The sequence below is a fragment of the Rhinopithecus roxellana genome, chromosome 1 (genome assembly GCF_007565055.1).
Source record: "Rhinopithecus roxellana isolate Shanxi Qingling chromosome 1, ASM756505v1, whole genome shotgun sequence".
Taxonomy (NCBI): domain Eukaryota; kingdom Metazoa; phylum Chordata; class Mammalia; order Primates; family Cercopithecidae; genus Rhinopithecus; species Rhinopithecus roxellana.
This window is the reverse complement of record NC_044549.1, coordinates 106610669-106633960: the sequence shown is the minus strand read 5'-3', so window position 1 is coordinate 106633960 and position 23292 is coordinate 106610669. Positions and strand designations below refer to the sequence as shown.

General features: G+C 38.6%; 2 protein-coding genes across 2 annotated transcripts in view; one reads left to right on the top strand and one right to left on the bottom strand.

The window, feature by feature from the left end:
- Positions 1–509: 509 nt before the first annotated feature.
- Positions 510–5678, bottom strand: SERP1 (stress associated endoplasmic reticulum protein 1). Its single transcript, XM_010370597.2, has 3 exons — positions 4526–5678; positions 4194–4269; positions 510–2988 (listed from the first exon to the last, which is right to left on the bottom strand). Exons 1-3 carry the CDS (start codon positions 4607–4609, stop codon positions 2948–2950), a joined length of 201 nt encoding a protein of 66 aa, XP_010368899.1. The 5' UTR covers positions 4610–5678; the 3' UTR covers positions 510–2947.
- EIF2A (eukaryotic translation initiation factor 2A) overlaps positions 5189–23292 on the top strand; it is a 34824-nt gene continuing 16720 nt past the window's right edge. Inside the window, exons 1-6 of the mRNA XM_010370598.2 lie at positions 5189–5325; positions 11435–11504; positions 14663–14737; positions 18831–18949; positions 19804–19903; positions 20905–20987. Coding sequence (XP_010368900.1) covers positions 5298–5325; positions 11435–11504; positions 14663–14737; positions 18831–18949; positions 19804–19903; positions 20905–20987 — 475 coding nt within the window. The 5' untranslated portion in view covers positions 5189–5297. The remainder of the gene's footprint in view (positions 5326–11434; positions 11505–14662; positions 14738–18830; positions 18950–19803; positions 19904–20904; positions 20988–23292) is intronic.

Genomic DNA, 23292 nt, shown 5'->3' with positions numbered 1-23292 from the left:
CTAAATTTTCCATGTCCCTGCTATCTTTAGGTTTGTGATACATTTTAATTTACTTTAAATTACCTAAGCCTAGGCAGTTAATTTTTTCCCTTAATTTCTAGCCTTTTATTGCTCATTAATCCTCTTTCTAAATAAGGACATGTGTCCTAATTCAATTTGAAAATAAAGTAGTACAAGTAGCTAGTGTGGTACTAAGTATAGACAGGAAATGCTTCTCTGAGGGAGTGCCACAGAGTTTGCTGTTGCAGCCAACCAACTCCTACCTCTTGAAGTTAGGGTTTGCATCTAAAAAATAAATTTAAAAACTAAAAAGCCAGGTAAAGGCAAATCAAACTTAAAGACAATTTCCAAACGGAGAATCTGGTGTTCTAAGTTTTAGACAATAAAGCACAATAAAGTTTTGTCGGTCAACCTGCTACTGAGCCCAGGAACATAATCCAGCTCTACATGGTCGTCCTTTGTACCAACAGACTCTAGTAACTTCAGTGAGAAGAGTCATGGCCCTGCAGTTGACTATCCACATTTCTTTAATGTAAGTCAAAGCCCATTACAATGCATCCTGTTACAATGGAAATCTTATTTTTGGAAGTCCACTTAATTATTTTGAGCAACATTATATACAACCCAACAGATAAACAGATACAATAATTGACAACTTGTTGAAATGTTAGAGCTAAACCACAAAGAGTAACTGAGTAATGCTGTGCTCAACATTAGATGATCCATAAAATTCAACTGGCAAAGGGAGATCAAAGAATTGTGCTTTATCTTGAGCTTGAATTGGATGACAAGGAGATTAGGAAATCCTAACTGGAAAAATATTCAAATCATTGTGCTTTCTATATATCCAGTTATAAATCTAACATCTGTGCCTCTGCATACCATTTCTTTTAAGTACAATACTAAACCTTCTTTAAAATCATTTTCTACTAACTACAAAAGGTACACTCAGATAACTGTAAAATCATCTGCTTTTATAAGAAAAGCATCAAATATTCAGGGAACTTTATTTTTAAAGAATAAATCAAATAAGACACAGCTTTCATTTACCCAAACATGCATAATCCAACCTAAATATAAAATGCACTTAATTGGTAAATTACACATGAAATACAAAGGGAACGCAATTTTACATATGTAAAATGATTGCCAGTTATAGCAATATAACAGTCAAATTTATCAGAACATTGTACATTAAAAAACAAAAACAACTTAAAATCAATTATCTATAGTAAACCAAGGAAAATTCTGATATGGAATGGTTTGACTCAAAGCAAAGAATAAGGCACCTGCTATGAATTTAGCGCAACCATAAAACAGAATTAGTTAACCAAGATACTTGTTTCAAAAAGGGAAACAAGTACAGAAATTGATTAACTGGTGAGAAAGGCAAGTAACAATTTAGTTAAAAACCTGCCGGCCCAAGGTCAGTTGATTAATTTCTTATTCCAGAATAGTTAAGTTCCTGAAAGTCCTTAACCACTCCGCTCCCTTACTGTTCTCCACGTTTGAGGGTATCAGAAGCCCTCTATGAGGTTCACACTGTGTATAGACTAGGTAGCAGATTTCCCTTCTGTTCCTCTTAAAACAGCTTATTTTAAAAGAAATATCCTGAGGCAATTAACAAAGCAAACACAAGCAGCTTTCTTTCCAACGCATTAATACATGGACACTGCTCAGGTTTTTATTCACCAAGTTATGGCTAAGTATACAAACAGCCAGTACTTGCAGTTTTCAACAGTACTAGAAAACCCAAAACCTGCCCTATCACCCTCACCCTTACCATTAGTAAAACGTAAATCTGATCATTCATAACCTATAAAATCATGTAACAAAGGGAAGACTAAAGACTGATCATTATGAGTAAATCCATTCAATTCCAGATGCCACTTTAGGCTGATGTGTCTAGTACCCTAACGGCATTTCAATCATTCATCTAGAAAAGCACTTCCAAACTAAGGATAACTTTGTAGTTGATGTGCCTTTTTTTGCTATTAAAAGTGCTATTTAACATGCTAAAATAAAATATCTTACGGCACATTGGACTCAACAGCATGTTCTAATGAGGAATCCAGGTTTAGTAGTATTTTCCCTAGAATTTTGTTTGGCATAGTAAACCCCTTTGATATATTAAAATAATTCTGGTGAAATCAATGTAACATAATCAATGTAACATAAACAAACCTTCCCTGATTGACTTCACTCCACCACGGCAGCTTTTAATGAAACCACAGTAACTGATTAAGTCAGAAAATGATTAAGTTTTTTCTATGGCATCTTGGGTTACTATACTCACTCATGCAAAATCCAAGGTAGTGTAATGGAAACAATATTGGTAAAATAGATGTTGTGGCTACAAGCATCTCCCTTTATATTAGACATTTAGAAGCTTTTAAAAAGTTTTAGATGCTAAAGGTTGTGGCAAAACTAGGCTATGCAGTTGTTCCATTTACAAGCACCTTATTACAGGACAGTTACATGACCCTATAAGGGAGTGTGCTTTCAGTTCAAAAGAGTAATAAAGTGCCTAGCTATATAAAAACCACAAGACTTCAAATTGTAATTTAAGCTAACTGCATTTATACATTAGGGTTAACAAAATCTAGACCCTGTCTATGCAGACTTAGACTAATTGTTCATAGTGTTTTAATAACCACATAAAAAAACTTACTCTTAATTGACTGAATAAGTAGGGTCCACTACTGTATCTTAACAATCAAATTTTATTGCTTTATTCATGTGGTGTTTTTTGCAAGGCACTGTGGTATGGACTAGAAAACTTGGAATCACTCATGAAGAAATCTTGGAATGACACATGAAGCATGATAGGAAAGTCATTCTGAGGCAGGATGCTTTACTGAATTGTTTTCAACCAGGGTATCAAACATCAGGAATGAGTTCAAGTTAAAATTCACAGGAGAATGGAAACATCTTAAGGTCAGTCACTTCACATGCCCATCCTGATACTTTGAATAATCTGGAAAATTGCTGTAAAAAGAAAGAGCAAATATTAAAATAAGCTTTGAATAAAACAGGTCTGGTGACTAACAAACATTAATTAAGGTAGCTGTAGAATCCAAAGGTACTCTTACATTTGCAAATGGTACATAACTTCATTATAATAAGAAGTGAAGACAGGCCTATCTGAACAAATAAAACAATGAAATGTCCCTGAGTTATTTTTTTTAATCTTAGCTTCGCTGAATTTTATATCTAAGTATTACCAAGAGAACTTGCAGATAAGTAATCATTTTACAAAGAACTTAAAGCACCAAAGCAAACAGGTTTTTCCAGCATAGAAGTATTTTGGTTTATCCCTAAATAAGCATCCGTTTAAGGCCTGGCCTATAACACAAGCATGTTTCCTCATTCTCACAAAGCTGAAATTCAATAATCTTCAGGTTATATAAACTGCTTGGCTCTCAGCCATTTATCAGGAAAGTTTCCAATTGGTAACTGCAGAAGAAAGGCAAAGTGAAACGTTAAACAGAAATCTCAGTAACTTTAGAAAGTGGAAAACAAACTTCTACTTCAATATTAACAGCTTGCATATTAAGAAAATAAACGAAGAGAGGAAAGGCCTTTTTTTTGTAATCTATTTGCAAAGGCAAGTGTCTGTTACTCTGACAGCAGGCTGCCCTGACAATTTTTTTTAAACCATATGTCAAACGTTTCTTTTATTAACCTAAAAACTTTTGACTCACACATTAAAATGCCAATCAGGTACATTTCCTCTATAGTGAATCAATTTTTTGCAAAAGCTTTACTTTATAAAATATACTCAATTTTGACATTCAGACGTTAGATTCTGGTATATGTTAAATCAAGTGCTAACATCTGTATGTACATATTTATAGGTTCCTTTGCAAAGACTGATAATGGAGTTAAAAAACATTCTGAATTATCATTCCGTTAGGTTTTGTCCGGTCTTACATTTATTCCAAGTCTATCATTACCAAGGCCTGACCTCCTTTCTGGTCTCCTGTGAGTACAAATTAAGCTAGGAGAAGTTTCTGCAGCACCACTCTCTGTGCATATGTGGAACAAGTAATTTGGTTCAGATGAACTATGTGGAGTCCTCGGCAGGTGGGTTAAGAACTACGCAGGTAGGACTCACTACTGACCGGTCACCACGTCATCCCAAACCCTTTCAACCCAAGACTCTACCTGATGGGAGCCCGCAAGACACTTACCAGAGCCACAGACAACAAAAATGAAGAGAGCCAATAACCAGGGTCCTACAGACGCCTTCTCCTCGGGGGCATTTCTCTGCAAAAGCGAAAATCCACCATTTCAGATGCAGAGAAACCACTCGGACCCCAGGCTCCCACAGCCCCGGTGGCCGGCCCCCTCACCCACAGGTCTCCCCTTCGGTTCCCGAGCCCCTACAGTCTGGTGGCTCGCAGACTCGGGCCCCTACTCCTCCACGGCACCAGCCCACAGTCGGCCGGATCCGGCAGAAAACGCGACGCGGCCCCAGGGACCCCGGCTGCGGAACGCAGAGGGGTGCCCGCTCTTTACTTACCGAGGTCTTGGCGACGTTGCCGCGCTGGGTGATGTTCTTGCTGTGCTTCTCGTTGGCCATACGGATCCTCTGCTTGGCGACCATCTTCGCGGCGCCACCACCTGCCCCGGCCACCCCTCGGACTCGCTCGCTCGCCTGCCTCCTCTCGAGCCGCTGCGAGGCTCGGCTCGTGGCGCCCGCGCCGCCGGAGCGCCGAGGTTCTCAGGCCAGGCGCCGGCTACGGCCGCTGGGCCTGGGCGCGGCAAGCGCGGGGGCTGAGCACAAGCCGGGCGCCGGTCGCGGGTCGCCGACTGACTGGCCAAGCCTGGTGGGTGCGCGGGAGGAAGATAACTGGCCGCCGGGTAGTTCTCGCACCGCAGTCGCCGCCGCTTAGGCCGCCGCGGGGAGCGCGGAGTGAAAGAGGAAGGAAACGCAACGCAACAACGGGAATGTGCAGCCCGCCGCCTCGATCTACTTTGGGTTCGGCTGCCAACGTCAGCACTAGGCGGGCTCCGCCCCGCGGAAGTGCGCGCCCCTCCTGCTAGAGAAGGAGGGCGAAAGCAGGCGCACCCGCCCCAGTCCAGCCCTCCCAAGTTCTGTCGAGCGTCGCCCCAGATCTGTGCTTGCGCGTTCGGGCGCCTTTTGCGCGTCACTCCGAAACCAGAAGTGATTGGCCCCGAGGCTGATGGCTCCGGAAACACCAGCTCGCTGTTTCCACGCAGGAGGAGACGTGTAGGGGCCGGGTTCGGCCCTCGTGAACTCTCACCCGAGCGGTTTCTCTTTCCGGGACAACATGGCGCCGTCCACGCCGCTCTTGACAGGTGAGTTCTGAAGAAGCAAGGGACTCTCTTTCTTCAGACTAGTGTCTTATTTTTGTCTTTGTCTTTGAGAACTACCCGAGGAGCCCGAAAGTCTGATCTGCCTTTTCTTGTGGCTTGCGGAAAGGCCAGACTATCTCTTGGCTTTCTTGATACAGCGTGGCAATCGGAAGTGAAGTCTCCGCCTCTGGGCTTTCGTATTCCCCCTCCCTTTCACTCATTCATCATTCTTGCCTGCGGATTCATCTTCTACAGGAATACAAGAAGGGGGAGAAAAACAGAATGTGCTAGTTGAATTTGTGACACCTGGGTCTGCGATACTGGTGTTACACGGGCCCTTGTGAAGGCATTTAGCTCTACAGTAAGGACAAAGACAAACAGAGTTAGTCCACTAGAATGACCACGCACATTAAATACACCTGGACTTAAGTAATTCCAAATTCTAGCCTGCCTTCCTTAATGAGGTTTGTAGGACTGAATAGGGAGAGTGGAGCTGTAATGCAGGTTTCAAATGATGAAGGTGTGGTTGGAAGAGGTATAGCAGTGAGCATGATAGAGATATTATAGCAACATTTGATTTTGAAATGGTTATGAGCATATTAAAACATTAGAGGACTTTTGAAATTTTGAAGCTGAAGACAGTATGTAGTGTTGAAGAAGATAATAAACTTAGATTGGACAATGCTGGGGAAGTTGCTTTACTAGGGTGTGGCTAGGAGTATTTGCATATGAGTATTATGTAAGGGAAAGAGTTGGGAAGGAAAAGAAGGCTTTGGTTAAGTTCTGATAACTATATAGAAGGAAAAAAGTCATTAAGAGAAACGTTGTCTGCATTTGAGGGGGGAGGCTATTCCCTCCGTTTCCCCCCACCCCCTGAAAGGAACCTTAAGGGCCAGGCGCAGTGGCTCACGCCTGTAATCCCAGCACTTTGGGAGGCCGAGGTGGGCGGATCACGAGGTCAGGAGATCGAGACCACCCTCGCTAACATGGTGAAACCCCGTCTCTACTAAAAATACAAAAAAATTAGCCGGACGTGGTGGCGGGCGCCTGTAATCCCAGCTACGTGGGAGGCTGAGGCAGGACAATTGCTTGAACCCAGTAGGCGGAGGTTGCAATGAGCCGAGATCGTGCCACTGCACTCCAGCCTGGGCGACAGAGCGAGACTCTGTCTCAAAAAAAAAAAAAAGGAACCTTAAAACATTTTTTCACTTTTTGCCAGTCTATATTTCTATTTCTACATTTTAAAATCTTTATTATTAAGCACCATGCCCACAGATACTCAGTCTGTCTTCTACAGTTTAGCCATCATTTCTCAAACGCTGGCTATAATGTGCTAGATAATATGTTAGGCAAAGACTGTTGGGCAACATAATAAATTTTTTTTCGGTTCGTAAAGGTAGCTTGTTATTCACAAATTTAAATACTAAATTCTTATTTGAACTCTAGTAAAAAAATACGACATTTTAACATCTGATAAATAACCCCTCCTTTAAAAATGCCTACAGTAGTTAGTTCCTCACTGCTTACAGGGTAGATTCCATCCCATGTAGCATAGGGTATGTAACCATTTATAATCCTTGAAGTGCTCTTGAGACTCATTTATTTCCTTGCTATCCCATCCTATTTTGTGCTCCATCAATACTGAACTGCTTGTGAGTACCTTTGAACAACCTGTTTCTTCAGTCTAGTACTATCCTATGCCTCTAGTTGATTTGGCAAACTCTTTATCATCTGTTGAAATTAAAATTCATTTTAGATATCGTTGCTCTGTGAAGCCTTTCCTCACTCTACCCAGATAGAGTCAGTCACTTCCTGGGCTATTTTTGTACCTTAAGTGTATTTGAAATTTTGTTTCACTTACTAAGTAGGATAATTAGACATTCACTTGCCTTTCTCCCCTGCTAGACTGTGAATCCTTCAATGTCAGGGACAGGGTCTTATTCATATCTGTCTTCTCAGTACTAGTGCAGTGCCTGGTAGACAATAGATACTCTAAATCAGGGGTCCCCAGCCCCCCGGGCCAGACTGGTACCAGGCGAGCATTACCACTTGAGCTTCCCCTCCTGTCAGATCAGTGGGGGTATTAGAGCCTCATAAGAGCGCAAACCGTATTGTGAACTGTGCATACAAGAGATCTAGATTAGATTTATCTGTTTAGACTATCCTTCTCAATGAAGGATAGCCACTTTATAGTAAATTAACCAAGGATGACAATTGTCTTACAGTGTTTAAAATGAGGGAATTTGTAAAAGCTTAAATGTTGTCTGTTCAGTGTACTCTTGATATTCTCATATTCTTAGAGGCCCAGAGAGATTAAGTGGTCAGATTCACACTGCAGATTGGCAGGATTAGGATTATACTTACTCAGATTGCTCAACTCTGTGGTCCATTTTTCTTTCACTAGAACAAACTGTTTAATCTTTTAAGCATTCTCAATGTACATATTTCATTCAACAGTAGATTATTTTACTTCCAAGATCTTCTGTTAAATTTAGACTCATGGGATTTTAGAGCTATGAATAGCTTGCAGATTAGCCAGTAAATTTTGTTAACCCCAACTCTTAATTGGGAATGACAAGCCAAAGCAGGTGAAAAAGGGATTTGTTTTTAACCTAAAACCTCACTGCTGCTAGATCCAGATACTCACATGCTTCAGAAATCTGTTTTTCTTTCTTTTTTTTTTTTTTTTTTGAGACAGAGTTTCACTTTTGTTGCCCAGGCTGGCGTGATCTTGGCTCACTGCAACCTCCACCTCCCAAGTTCAAGCAATTCTTGTGCCTCAGCCTCCCAAGTAGCTGGGATTACAGGCATGCACCACAACACCCAGCTAATTTTGTATTTTGGGTAGAGATGGGGTTTCACAGTGTTGGTCAGGTTGGTCTCGAACTCCTGTCCTCAGGTGATCCACTGGCCTCTGCCTCCCAAAGTGTTGGGATTACAGGCGTGGGCCACCACTGTCCAGAAATCTGTTTTTCTTCATCTCTAGGCTCTTGCTTTCCTCCAGATTAAATTCATCTTTAAACTGACATTCAACCAAACGCCCAGCTCCAAAGGAAAGAACACATTTTTGCCAGTAGTCTCAGCAAAAATCTCAAGGCTAACTGCCTTTGACTTTGCTTGGCTCATCTTTGTATCAGTCAACTTTTAATCATGTAGTCAGCACTAAATTATATTCTCACTCCTGGATACTCCTCAAAAGAAAATGAGAGCCTCCTAAAGAAGAGGAGCTGGGTGCTAGGCACATAAAACAGCAGTGTCCATTATATGAAATTCACATTGTCTAATCTGCTTGACCAGTTGAAGTCACAGAGATAATTTGTTCAAAATTGAGTCATTTTCCTAAACTAATACGTAGTTCAGTGAATGTAAGAGTTGGGAAAAGTATCATATTTTAAAGATGACTACACCCCTGCCATAGGATCCTTGTTTATTGAAGCCCTGTGTTTTTCTCTAACTCAGGCCTAGAGCAATAAATAGTATATGAGTGTCTAAAAAGGCTAGTAAGCTTTGAAAAAATTATGTAGATGTTTAATGTATTTCACACAGCTACTGTGTGAAACTCTGGCGTTTATTTGTTTTAATGAAAAGAACTGCTTGCATTGTAGATTTTTCTTTCTGCTAGAACATTGCCGATCCCATTTGATTGAAGAGGGAAATCTCTAAAACTGGGGAATCACATAAACTCAGAATACACTATATTGAGCTAACTTCACATCGTATTTAGTTTCACGTTCAGATACTTGTAATTAAAAAGGACTCCTTGTTAGAAAGTTACATGTAGAAAAAAATTGTTTCAGTATTGAAAGGTTTTTTAGTCCATATTTTGTTTTTATGTTCTGTTATGGACCTGATTTTGTGTTTTTTCTAATAAACTTTGTATCACAGCTTATCAAGAGTAAATTAATTAAACGGTGTATCCTTTTATAAAAATGTATATGAAACTACAAAGTAATTGAATCTAGCAAGGTATCTTAGAAATACAAAATGTCAGTTTGGGCGAGGTAGCTCACAGCTGTAATCCCAGCACTTTGGGAGGCTGAGGAAGGCAGATTGGATTGCTTGAGCTAAGGAGTTTGGACCAGCCTAGGCAATATAGCAAAACCTCGTCTCTGCAAGAAATACAAAACTTAACATGGCTTGGTGGTGTGTGACATGATCATGGTTCACTGTGGCCTTGACTTCCCAAGTCCAAGTGATCCTCCTGCCTCAGCCACTCGAGGAGCTGGGACTACAGGCATGTGCCACCATGGCCAGCTACTTTTTGTAGAGACAGCATCTTCCTGTGTTGCCCAGGCTGGTCTCGAGCTCCTGGTTTCAAGCCATCTTCGTGCCTTGGCCTCCCAAGGTGCTGGGATTACAGGTGTGAGCCACCACGCCTGGCCTGAGCCCTATTTTGTTTTCCAGCTTCATCATCCTCTAGCCACATAGGCCTTCTTCCCATCCCCTTGATGCTCTGTCATGTTTCTTTCCATGGGTTTTTTGCACTTGTTACTGTTCTCTTTGTTTGTTAACTGCCATTGATCCTTTACATCTCAGGATACAAAACACTTTATTTTTTTTTTTTTTTTGGAGACGGAGTCTTGCTCTGCCGCCCAGGCTGGAGTGCAGTGGCCGGCTCTCAGCTCACTGCAAGCTCCGCCTCCCGGGTTCACGCCATTCTCCTGTCTCAGCCTCCCGAGTAGCTGGGACTACAGGCGCCCGCCTCGTCGCCCGGCTAGTTTTTTTTTGTATTTTTTAGTAGAGACGGGGTTTCACCGTATTAGCCAGGATGGTCTCGATCTCCTGACCTCATGATCCGCCCGTCACGGCCTCCCAAAGTGCTGGGATTACAGGCTTGAGCCACCGCGCCCGGCCACAAAACACTTTAAAGGATACTTTCCCTAACCTTCCATTTTTAGGTCAAAACTCTCTATTATACCCTCAGTGGTACCATATAGCTTTCCTTTGATGCTCTAAACACAGGTATACAGTTCCGTGTATTTGGCTAATTATTTGATTACTGTTTGCAAAGTTCAGTGAGGTCAGAGACAAGGCTGATTTTCTTTCCTATTATATCGCCAATGTTCAACATAGGGCCTAGGAGGTAGTTTGTTCATTTTTTTCCCGCTAAGCATTTGTTGACCAAATGAATCTATTTATTTGGTTCAGCTTTAGAAGCATTTAATTCAACCATTTAAAAAAGTGTAGTCTAGGCTAGGCGCGGTGGCTCACACCTATAATCTCAGCACTTTGGGAGGCTGAGGAGGGAGGATTGCCTTAGCCTAGGAGTTCAAGATCAGCTGGGCAACAGTGAGACTCTGTTTCTACAAAACAAAACAAAACAAAAAGCCAGGCAAGGTGGCACATACCTGTAGTCCCAGCTACTTGGGAGACTGAGCCAGGAGCATCACTTAAGTCCAGGAGTTCGAGATTGCAGTGAGCCTTGATCGTGCCGGTGTACTCCAGCCTGGGTGACAGCAAGACCCTGTCTCAAAAACATAAATAAAATAAAATAATTTAAACATAGAACTAAGAAGTATGGTCTAGTTCTGTAGATGGTTATTTAATCTTGAACTTTGTTTCCACTTCATTTTTTAGGCTATTGCTGTCATTGGGGCCTTAGTAAATGAATATGTCTCATTCCACTTGTTCTCTTAGTTTGAGAAATTGTGAATATATTAATAATGCCTTATGTTTCTAAAAACTTTAAACATATACTTTTTTTTTTTATTACTTTATGTAAAGCATACAGCTATCCTGTGTTCTGATATTTCCATTTTACAGATTAGGTCACAGATTCAGAGGTGGTAATGTATCCAAGATTCTACAGGCAGTTATAAATTTAGGTCAGCCTCTGAGTTCATGTCCTCTATACCACAAGACAACTGCCTTTCTTTCAGTGGTGACAAAGTTTTGAGTTTTTATTTAAAAAGTTACGTATTTCTCAGCAATTATATGATTTTATGTAACAGGGTAAGAAAATATGCCCTTTTGTTGCTAATGTTCTATAGTTCAATGAAATATTTAATGATTTCATTAATATTTTTACTAAAGCTATTTTTTTTTAAAAAAGACATTTGTGTTACCTGAGTCTTTATTAACAAAGTAATTGTGGTTCTTCTTATTTCTTTAGTCCGAGGATCAGAAGGACTGTACATGGTGAATGGACCACCACATTTTACAGAAAGCACAGTGTTTCCAAGGTATGGTTTATTTTGTTAAGTAATGTTATATGTTACAGGGAACATACAGTACAATCTAAAGTGTTTTGTTGGTGGTGTGTTTTGAACAAGAAAGGAAAAGAAGAGATGAATTCGTTTGTATTGTATAATATTGTATTGTATAATGTTAACCGAAGATGAAGAGAATATATATTCTCTATCAAGGAAAATGATCTTCAGATCTGAAAATAGTAACTTAAGCCTATCTATAAGGTAGGGGGAGCAATACTAAGAAAAAGTGTAGACACTAGTGTGACTGAATACGAGCCTTTAGTTTACAAGAGTTCTAAGGAATGAGAAAAACTTGCAAATTTGATAGCCAGATCGCTGCCAGTAATCTTAGTGAAATCATAATGAAAAAGATGTTAAAAAGGGAGGACATATATATGCACATAGTATGTAGCTAGCTAGATATTTTTTTTTTTTTCCCAAAAAGACAATGGACAAGTAAACCAAAAACTAGTTAAAAATGCTTATCTATAGGGGGAGAGAGTTACAGGATGCAGGGGGCTCATCTGTGAAAGAGCTTTGGTATAGTTTTGACTTTGGACCATATAATTGATTTAAATTTAAAAATTAAAGGCTGGGCGCGGCGGCCCACGTCTGTAATCCCAGCACTTTGGGAGGCTAGGCGGGCCAGATCACCTGAGGTCAGGAGTTTAAGGCCAACGTGGCGAAACCCCGTCTCTACTAAAAATACAAAAATTAGCCAGGCGTGGTGGAGGGTGCCTGTAGTCCCAGCTACTCTACTCAGGAGGCTGATGCAGGAGAATCGCTTGAAACCTAGAGGTGGAGGTTGCTGTGAGCCAAAATCGTGCCACTGCACTCCAGCCTAGGCAAAAAGGTGAGACTCGTCTCAAAAAAAAAAAATTAAAATAAAAATAAAACAATGGGAAACTAAAATAAGTAATTCTAGGTTTATATCAGGCTGGTGGCATAACCATATGAAAATGTGCAAAATTCTTTTTTTTGAGACTGAGTTTCGCTCTTGTTGCCCAGGCTAGAGTAAGGTGTGCAATCTCAGCTTACTGTGACCTCTGCCTCCCGGGTTCAAGTGATTCTCCTGCCTCAGCCTCCCAAGTAGGTGAGATTACAGGTGCCTGCCACCATACCTGGCTAATTTTTTTGTATTTGTAGTAGTGATGGAGTTTCACCATGTTAGCCAGGCTAGTCTCAAACTCCTGACCTCAGGTGATCCATGGGCCTTGTCCTCCCAAAGTGCTGGGATTACAGGCGTGAGCCACCATGCCAGCCTAATAGTTTTATTTTTAACTGAAAGTTGATATTGTCATTTAAATCTACTATAGGATAGAGTAAATTAATTGTATTAATGTCGTTAGGCACCAAGATTTTTCAGCATTAGAGTGAAAAGATGGACTTGCCTGTATCAATATGAACTCATGATTTCTTTTCATAAAACATTTGCATTTCCTAGTTCTGTCCAATGAAAAGGCCTGGAAGCAGCAATAACACAGTAGCAGTGAATACCCCAGCCTCACAGATTGTGATCTCTAAATACAGTTCTTCACTAAAAGGAATCACTTCCTTGGAGGTGGTCAACTCGAGGTCTGGGAGAGAAAATGTACAAGTTGTGGTAGGGACTTTTGTGCCAGAAAGCAAAGAAGCTATAAAAGACTTAATGAGATTTTGTTAAAGGGTCGTAGGAATCAACTTGAAGAGATTCACACCAACCTAAGAGGGGAACATTAAGAATTATGAATAGAAAGATAAAGCGTGTCAAGTATATAAATGCTCCCCCCAAAAAACCCCCCTCCATTTAAACCTTACTGGTCAGCATTGGTGGTTGATGGAGTCCTCACTCATTACTTTGAAAATTGATAAATAAAGGGAAGGAATCAAGCACTTATCTTGCCTTATACAAACTGTTTATCAGAGTAACCAAATGGTTGATGAGAAAAAGAGCTTTGTAGACGAATTCCAGTTAATAAATGCAGAATGGATGCTGGATCAGACAATTACCATTTTGTCATCCTCAAGAAATGAATCTAGGCCACTGGTCTCAAACTTTACCAAGCATCAGAATCATCTGAAAAGCTCATTAAAATCCAAATTACAGCTCTCTTTCCAAATGTTCTGATTCATTAGATCAGCGGTAGGGCCCAATAATTTGCATTTTTAACAAATTCCCCAGTGATACTGATGCTGCAAATCTGGGGACCCCACTTAAGAACCACTGATCTAGGCAGATGATCATCAAAAGATGCTGAAACCTATAGCTGAACTGTTTGATGACTGTTAATGGGGAACTTTATAATCAGGCTGTTATCATCTGACTCTACTGACCAGTGACTCTACCGTCACTACACCTGGCTAATTTTTGTATTTTTAGTAGAGACAGGGTTTCGCCATGTTGCCCAGGCTGGTCTCGAACTCCTGACCTCAGGTGATCTGCCTGCCTCGACCTCCCAAACTGCTGGGATTACAGATGTGAGCCATTGCACCATGGGAAAAGAGATTTTAAAAATGTTTTGATATCTATAAACTGAGTGTAAGCTGTCATTATTGTGTGATTGCAGAAGCACAAATGTCATCTTCATTTGTGCCGATGAATTAATGCAAAGATAGTGTAAGGGATGTATTAGTCAGTTCTCAATGCATTTGTTGTTATTTTGCAATTCAGGAAGTTTTCATCTCATGTTGTGACTACACTAATGTACATCTACATGTGCACAGATACACATTTCTTTTTGGGTATTCATTATCACTGGGTGATGTATTCATAATAAACATCTTCAGTTCAGAGATACAGTACTTAGAGTTTTGATTACTTGATAGAATATTCCCAAGTAGTTAAGTGAGGAGCTTCTTATTGTTATACTTTCTATCTCTACACATGAGAAACTGATAGAAGGCCTACCATACAAACTTATTCACCCAAAAGGCTCTATTTTTTTTTAATCCATCTGTTAGTATGAAATCATTTTCCAGCTTACTTTACAATGTTTGTTAGCATTGCATTTTAACGTATTTTGGCAGATGAAAGTATTTTGGAATTTTCTTAAATTTGTGCAAGTTCTGAGTTATTAAATTGATAACGAAATGGTTGACTTTATAATCAGATTTTTTTGAAAAGTATTAATGCTTATTCATTTAAACTTTTTTTTTTTTGTCATTTTCAGGGAATCTGGGAAGAATTGCAAAGTCTGTACCTTTAGTAGGGATGGGACCTTGTTTGCCTGGGGCAATGGAGAAAAGTTAGTGTTCATTTACATAACATATTTTGTGTATCATGAATATAAACACAACTGGCATTATTTGAATAACAGATATTTGAGTGTCATTAATAAAATCCATCTTTTAATGTCATGATGTAGTGAGATATTACCTCTCGTTACACAGAATACCTTCAAAGTTGTTCGTTTCTATATATATATGCCATGACTTGCTTGAGTTATCTAGTTACCTAGAATTAAAAATTAATGTATGAAAACATAATTTAATGCTAAAGAAACTGAGAAGTTGTTTTAAATAGTGCTCTAAGTTATTGGTTGGAGTTTCTTAAATCTGCACTAACACCGAGAAAATAATTCTCTTTACTCATTTAATCCTAGATGTAGATACTCTTTATCTTTGCTGTTAAATTGCTAACAACTGCCTGCAGTTATTATTATTAATCTTATGTATATAAAAGTGTATGTTATTCAAAAGAATGTTTAGTATAATATATGTTACATAAAATACCAGTTTACAAAATTGGTCTTGCACAAAAAGTTATGTTGATTAAATGCTTCTATTTTGTTAAGAAAACCAGTGCTTTTTAATTTTTCAAGAGTTACTACAACATATTATTTCACAGACCATGCAAATGCCCAAATACTTGCTTGGCTTAAAGTTATTTACATTGTTTTAAACCACATATAATACTGTTAGGTTTTTCAAAAGGGAGAAAATGCATGCATTAGTTTGAAAAGCAAATTTTAAACGTTGTTCTTTACAATGGTAATGTATTCAGAAGTCTTTCAACTACCAGGTGAGATTGGATTAATAGTTGCTTATTAAAAATTGACTACTAAAGAGAACATGTTGAATTAGTTGATTCACCTTTTATGACTATAAGTAGCTGGCAGAATTAGCTTTTATAATTTTAAAAAATTGGTCTTTTATTCTTTTTCTTTTTTTTTTTTAATTTTAATAGAAACAGAGTCTTGTTATGTTGACCGGATTAGGCTCAAACTCCTGGGCCCAAGCAGTCCTCCTGCCTCGGCCTCCCGAAGTGTTGGGATTATAGGCGTTAGCCACTGTGCCCTTTTTTTTTTTTTTTTTTTTTTAAGTTATTGAATCTACTACTCTGTCTCTCTCTCTTTTTTTTTTTTTTGAGACAGGGTCTCACTGTGTCACCCAGGCTGGAGTGGTACAGTGGCACCATCTCAGCTCACAGCAACCTCCACCTCCCAGGTTCAAGCGATTCTCCTGCCGCAGCCTCCCCAGTAGCTGAGACTAGAAGCTGAGACCACACCACCACGTCTGACTAATTTTTGTATTTTTAGTAGAGATGGTGTTTCACCCTGTTGGTCAGGCTGGTCTCTAACTCCTGACCTCAAGTGATCCACCCGCTTCATTCAGCCTCCCAAATCACTGGGATTACAGGCATGAACCACCTCACCCTGCCTGAATCTACTACTCTCAAATCATTAATAACATAATTATAATGAGTCTTATCTACATTGTTAACAGTTTTAATCTCAGCCTCAAAAAATAAGATGTGATCTCAAAATTTCTTATTCTTATTTTGTGTAACCTATTGTGGGTACTTAAATTTTATTTTTTAATCCATATTTTAATTTGTATTATTTGAGTAATGAGTCAATAGAAATTTACTGCCTAATGGGCTATACTATACTTCTTTTCATTGTCTTTTTTGTTTTGTTTTTGAGGTATTCCTTGTTCTTCTAGCTTAGTTTGTTGAATAAGTCTATTTTTACCTTGGCAGTTATTGTTAATAGTTCACTCATATCTGCACTTAACCTTCTGTTGGATTCAACTCTGAATCCTTTTAGTATGTCCTCGTATGTCATGTCCATGATTTTAATAGATTTCGTCTATATTACCTTCTAGCATTTATTTCATTAAAGTGCTGTGACCACAATGGTACTTATTATTCTGGGGCAAGAGAACTGGATTTCATGTATTGATTATGGTCTTTGTTCAGTTTCTGGTTAACTAAGTCAGAAACCATTATGATTCTTCCTTAAATATGTTTTTTCTTAATTAAAATAAACATCCGTCATTAAACTAAGAATAACTATTAAAGACCATCAATTCTGAGGAGGCTGTGGTTGAAAAGCAAAGAAACGAATGAAGGTTAATAACAGCAACAAGAAAACAAGAAAGCGTCTCGTAATTCTAAAATAGGTTATTTGCAGCAAGTTGTAAAGACTTCCATGTAGGTGTCTGTGTTTAAATAATATGTGGTAGTTTTTCATTCTTTTCAGTGACTGCTTATTTTAAACTCAGTTATCTTCCTCAAACCTGAGTAGAACAAAGTTACTTACAGCAACTTCTGGAATAAGATGGAATATCTTTTTTTTTTTTTTTTTTTTTTTTTTTTTAACACCCCAGAGTGTTTAGTACATAAAAGCAAGCCAGGCCAAACTGATTTCAAAGCTTGGCTGTGGCATTTATCAATAGTATGATCTTGAGCAAATCATCAAATCATTTTTCTAAGCCTAAATTTAAGCACATGTAAAACAGAAATGTTGACATTTATAAGATTGTTCTAAGGATTAAATGAGAAAATGTACGTAAAGTGGTTAGGTACATAGAAAACATCCCAAAATGGAACTGCTTTTATCATACAATTATTGTCATTTTTGTCATTATACTATAATAATTCTTAGAATCATATCTTTTTTTTTTTTTTTTTTTTTGAGACAGAGTCTCGCTCTGTCGCCCAGGCTGGAGTGCAGTGGCCGGATCTCAGCTCACTGCAAGCTCCGCCTCCCGGGTTTACGCCATTCTCCTGCCTCAGCCTCCCGAGTAGCTGGGACTACAGGCGCCCGCCACCTCGCCCGGCTAGTTTTTTGTATTTTTTTTTTTTTAGTAGAGACGGGGTTTCACCGTGTTAGCCAGGATGGTCTCGATCTCCTGACCTCGTGATCCGCCCGTCTCGGCCTCCCAAAGTGCTGGGATTACAGGCTTGAGCCACCGCGCCCGGCCAGAATCATATCTTTTAACGATTGCTCTTGTGATTGTAGTAGACGTCAGATGTCTCCTTGCTGATTTCCCTAGCTGCTACAGCTTCCATTTATTAAAAAAAAAAATATATATATATATATATATATATATATATATATATATATATATATTTTAATTGAAATGAGATCTTGCTATGTTGCCCAGGCTGGTTTTGAACTCCTGGACTCAAGCGGTCCTCCTACCTCAGCCTCCCAACGTGCTGGGATTACAGGCATGAGCCACTGCACCTGGCCCATTTATTCAAATTTAAAAGTATACTTTTGCGGGCCAGACACAGGTCTGAGGTCGGGTGTTCGAGACCAGCCTGGCCAACATGGTGAAACCCCGTCTCTACCAAAAATACAAAAAATTAGCTAGGTGTGGTGGCATGCGCCGGTAGTCCCAGCTACTCAGGAGGCTTAGGCAGGAGAATCACTTAAACCCAGGTTGCAGTAAGTCAAGATTGTGGCACTATACTCCAGCCTGGGTGACAGAGTGAGACTCCATCTCAAATAAAAAATAAAACCGAAGTATACTTTTGCCATTTTCTCTAGTACCTTTGGCTTTCCTTTGATTTGATAGACCTCAACTTCTCTGTAGATTAGTTTTGTGTTCACTTAAAGGCATTTTTTTCCTTTTCAGCTGAAAGTGGAATCATCCATGTGTCTTCTATTTTATATCATTTCCCAACACTAGCCTTATATAGGAGGCTTTTGGTAAAATATATACTTTTTTTTTTTTTTGAGACAGAGTCTCACTCTGTCGCCCAGGCTGGAGTGCAGTGGCACGATCTCAGCTCAGTGCAGCCTCTGCCCCCCGAGTAGCTGGGATTACAGGTGCCCACCACCGCACCCGGCTAATTTTTGTAATGTTAGTAGAGACAGGGGTTGTGCTGGAATTACAGATGTGAGCCACTGCACCTGGCTTTTTTTTTTTTTTTTTTTTAAGTTAAGGTATTTCCTGGATATTTTCTAGAACCAACTTGAAGTTGCTTTTTATGAAAAATGAACAGTTTGGAGTGATCTGTGTTTGAAAAGAGCTATGAATGTTTTGGTTAGTGTTGACTACTATAAAACAATATTTCATTGTTGAAATAATTTCTTTTGAAACCAGAGTAAATATTATCAGTGTCACTAACAAGGGACTACTGCACTCCTTCGACCTCCCAAAGGCAGTTTGCCTTGAATTCTCGCCCAAAAATACTGTCCTGGCAACGTGGCAGCCTTATACTAGTAAGTATTTTCTCAGCATAAAAATACTCTGACAGGATCAATTACGTTTAGTCGGGGGAAAAAGTTATAAAGTTTATAACCTCATAAGAAAGTAATATGTCTTTACGATAGTAGTGTTTGTGAATATTTATGATCAACAGTGAATCTTGTACTCTCCAAATAAAGAATGTATTGAAAGTAATTTCAAGGTATATGGTAAGTTAGTGTAAAGAGCCCGTATGAGCTAAAGGAAAAGAAAAAGCTCAAGGGAAAATTCAGAAAGTAAATGACTGCTGGATAGAGATTTCTGAAGATTAAGAATAATAATGACTTTGAAAATCAAGACATTTTAAATAATTATTACGTGAAAGGAAGTACAGTAGACAAAACATCTAAGGGATGTGTGTGGTATAACAGAGTAGAAAATGTTGTGCCATTCCAATATATTTAAAGGGATACCTAATGATAATATATTATATGAACATTTTATATAGCTGTGTTTCATGTAATAAAGTAGTTATAAGGGCTTATTTTAAGAAACATTTTCTAATAATGTTGATATGGTTGAATAAGTAAATGATAAAAAACCCAAGTCATTGGGTTACTACAAACATCCTGTGTTTTTGTTCTTTCAAGAGGCATGAACTCTAGTGAATCTTATTTTTCCAAGTGAATGAAAGAGATACTGAGAATCAATTTAGAATCATGAGTGGTTTATGTAACCTTTTTTTTTTTTTTTTTTTTGGTAACACAGAGGCAAGCTTTCATGATTTAACCCATTTGATAGTAATCCATGTCAAACTTAATAAATAAGAAAAATAATCTTTTTACAAATGTTACAAGGCAATTACTGAAAAAAAAATTTTTTATTGCAGCTTCTAAAGATGGCACAGCTGGGATACCCAACCTACAACTTTATGATGTGAAAACTGGGACATGTTTGAAATCTTTCATCCAGAAAAAAACGCAAAATTGGTAAATAAATGGTTTAAAATACTAATTTTTTACATAGTATTTTTAATGTAATCACTGTATAATATGTTTTCCTGATATTGATTTAAAAAAATAACTTATCAGACAAAAATCTACATTTTTAAGGATTTTGTATGTAGGAATGTAATAGAGCAAAAACTTGATCTTTCTTTCCTTTAGTATTAAGTGGAAAGGAACAATATTTCTTTTTTTTTTTTGAGACGGAGGCTCGCTCTGTCACCCAGGCTGGAGTGCAGTAACGTGATCTTGGCTCACTGCAACCTCCGCCTCCTAGGTTCAAGCAATTTCACTGGCCTCAACCTCCCAAGTAGCTGGGACTACAGGCACATGCCACCATGCCAGGCTAATTTTTGCATTTTTAGTAGAGACGGGGTTTCATCATGTTGTCCAGGCTGGTCTTGGAACTCCTGACCTTAGGTGATGCACTTTGGGAGGCCTAGGCCTCCCAAAGTGCTGGAATTACAGGTGTGAGCCACCGTGCCCAGACTTTTCTATTAACATATATTGACTAAAACTATTAGTAACTGACTTGATATCATTTTTATAAGTGTTTATAAGTGTTTTTCCTTTTTTTTTTTTCTTTTTTTGAGACGGAGTCTCACTCTGTCGCCCAGGCTGGAGTGCAGTGACCGGATCTCAGCTCACTGCAAGCTCCGCCTCCCGGGTTTACGCCATTCTCCTGCCTCAGCCTCCCAAGTAGCTGGGACTACAGGCGCCCGCCACCTTGCCCGGCTAGTTTTTTTTATTTTTTAGTAGAGACGGGGTTTCACTGTGTTAGCCAGGATGGTCTCGATCTCCTGACCTTGTGATCCGCCCATCTCGGCCTCCCAAAGTACTGGGATTACAGGCTTGAGCCACTGCGCCCGGCCGTGTTTTTCCTTAAATAGTAACCAGTATCATAAATTACTTTAACATGTTAATGTGATGTTACATTCCGTCTGAATATTTTTTATACTCTTTTTTTTTTTTTTTTTTTGACATAGGTGTCCATCCTGGTCAGAAGATGAAACCCTTTGTGCCCGCAGTGTTAACAATGAAGTTCACTTCTTTGAAAACAACAATTTTAGTATGGAAAGATACATGACATAATTTTATTACTTACTGTAATCGTATACAGTTTTCATGAACTTTTATGACACCATAGGGTTCTCCTAAATACTGTTAATTTATTAATCAATAATTGCGATTACATTCATTTTCATAATTTTTTATAAGTCTGAATTCAGTGAAAATCTATAACACAAAGGTTTTCTTTTACAGTAACTTTTTATTATCTGATAATTGCTATTAAGACATTTGAATATCTTTTCCTGAATGTAATTGCTATTGAAATTCTGTGACACAAATTTTTTAGATATTTTATACTGTAGAATTTTAAACATAAAACTTCAGACACCTAGTCCTAACATCAGCTTATGGCCAGTCTTATCTCATCCATGCATCTCTCCAGCTACCATCTCTCTTACTAAGTGAAAGCAAATCCCAGACATGGTATAATTTTATATACTTGTTAAATATATAATTGTAAATATTTCAGGGTAGATTTCTGAAGATTGGGGCCTTTCATTTTTTAAACTTAGCCACAAAACCATTATCACAAATTATTAAATATGTGTTCAAATTTCTACTACTTGCAAATGTTACAATTTTTTTAAAACTCAGGATCCAAATAAGGTACTGCACATTGTGGTTGGTTGATACATCTTTTATGTTTCTTTTGGTCCTATAAGTTCCCACACCATCTGTTTTTTTTTTTTATTCTTCATAATTTATTGTTTAAGAAACAAGGTTATTTGTCTTGCGTATTTTCCCATAGTTTGAATTTTGCTTTTGTATCCCATGGTATAATTTAACATGTTCATCTGTCCCCTATAAATTGCCAGTTAACTCTATAGAGTTGGTCAGCTTCAGGTTCTTTTTTAAATGAGTAAGGGTAAGACTACATTATAAGGTGATGTTCACTTCTTTTATCAAGAAGCACATAATGTCTGGTTGTCTTTAATTTTGTAGGGTTAGCTGACAATGTTTCATGCCTAGATGCATTATTTCATCAGTGGTAGCAAATTGTTGATATTCTGGTGTTTTCTCTCTCCCTTATTTTTCAGCTGTACTGCTTCTATAAAGAAAAATTTCCCCTTCTACTATTTGGTTACCTAGTGCTGCATTTATATAGAAAAGGCAGGATAAATATTCTTGCTTTTATCAGTTTTAATATAATGTATTCTATCTCTAGCAACCTTCATTGTAACCAATTAGCTTTTTCCCCATTCTTGTTTTTTGAGAGTGGGCCTCATTCTTTTGTCCAAGCTGAGCGCAATCATGGCTAGCTGCAACCTCGGCTTCCTGGGCTCAAGCAATTCTCCTATCTCAGCCTCCCAAGTAGCTGGGACTACAGGCTTGCACCACCACGCCCGGCTAATTTTTTATTATTTGTAGAAACAGGATCTCACTGTGTTGCCCAGGCTGTTTTTTAGTTCCATTCTTTTTTTGTTTTGTTTTGTTTGAGAAGGAGTTTCACTCTTGTTGCCCAGGCTAGAGTACAAAGGTGCGATCTCGGCTCACTGTAACCTCTGCCTCCCAGGTTCAAGTGATTCTCCTGCCTCAGCCTCCTGAATAGCTGAGATTACAGGCATGTGCCACCACGCCCAGCTAATTTTATATTTTTAGTAGAGATGGGATTTCGCCATGTTGGTCAGACTGGTCTCGAACTCCCGATCTCAGGTGATCCACCTGCCTGAGCCTCCCAAAGTACTGGGATTACATGCATGAGCCACCGTTCTTAATGTGGATTGAAAATATATGTGTTTCAGTCCATTGTAGTTATTTTTCTTATTGATGCTCAAATTGTCTCATCATTGACCAATTAGTCTTTAGTGACTTCTTTGCTATATGGTAAGAAAAGTCATTCTAGGATTAATTTGTACATTTCTAACCATTACACCTAGAACTGGCTAATTTTTCAGGAAACCCTATCTCCTTTTTGGTGTGCTACTTTTGAATAGCTATTGATCTCTGAAATTGAACAAATAGAAGTATTAGCTCTTGATCTCAGTAAAGGAAACATTAAAAGGAAATGGGGTTTCTTGAAAAATTGGCTGAGTCTAGCAAAAAAAATTGTATTTAGGTTCTAGGGATTCTTATTTGCTGTTGCATTGGTCATTGTTTCTAGGCATTTTTTTCTATTTAAAAAATGTAGCAATCATAGTTTTTTTTAAAGTTTTATGCTTATAGTTTTATTTAAATTAAAGACTACAAGGTTTTTATTTAACTTCTTCTATCTTATTTGTATTGCCTTTTTTTACCACCAAGAATCTTGTTTCTCTGGAATACCAGGGATGATAATTTGAGAATATGACATTCACATAAGCGTT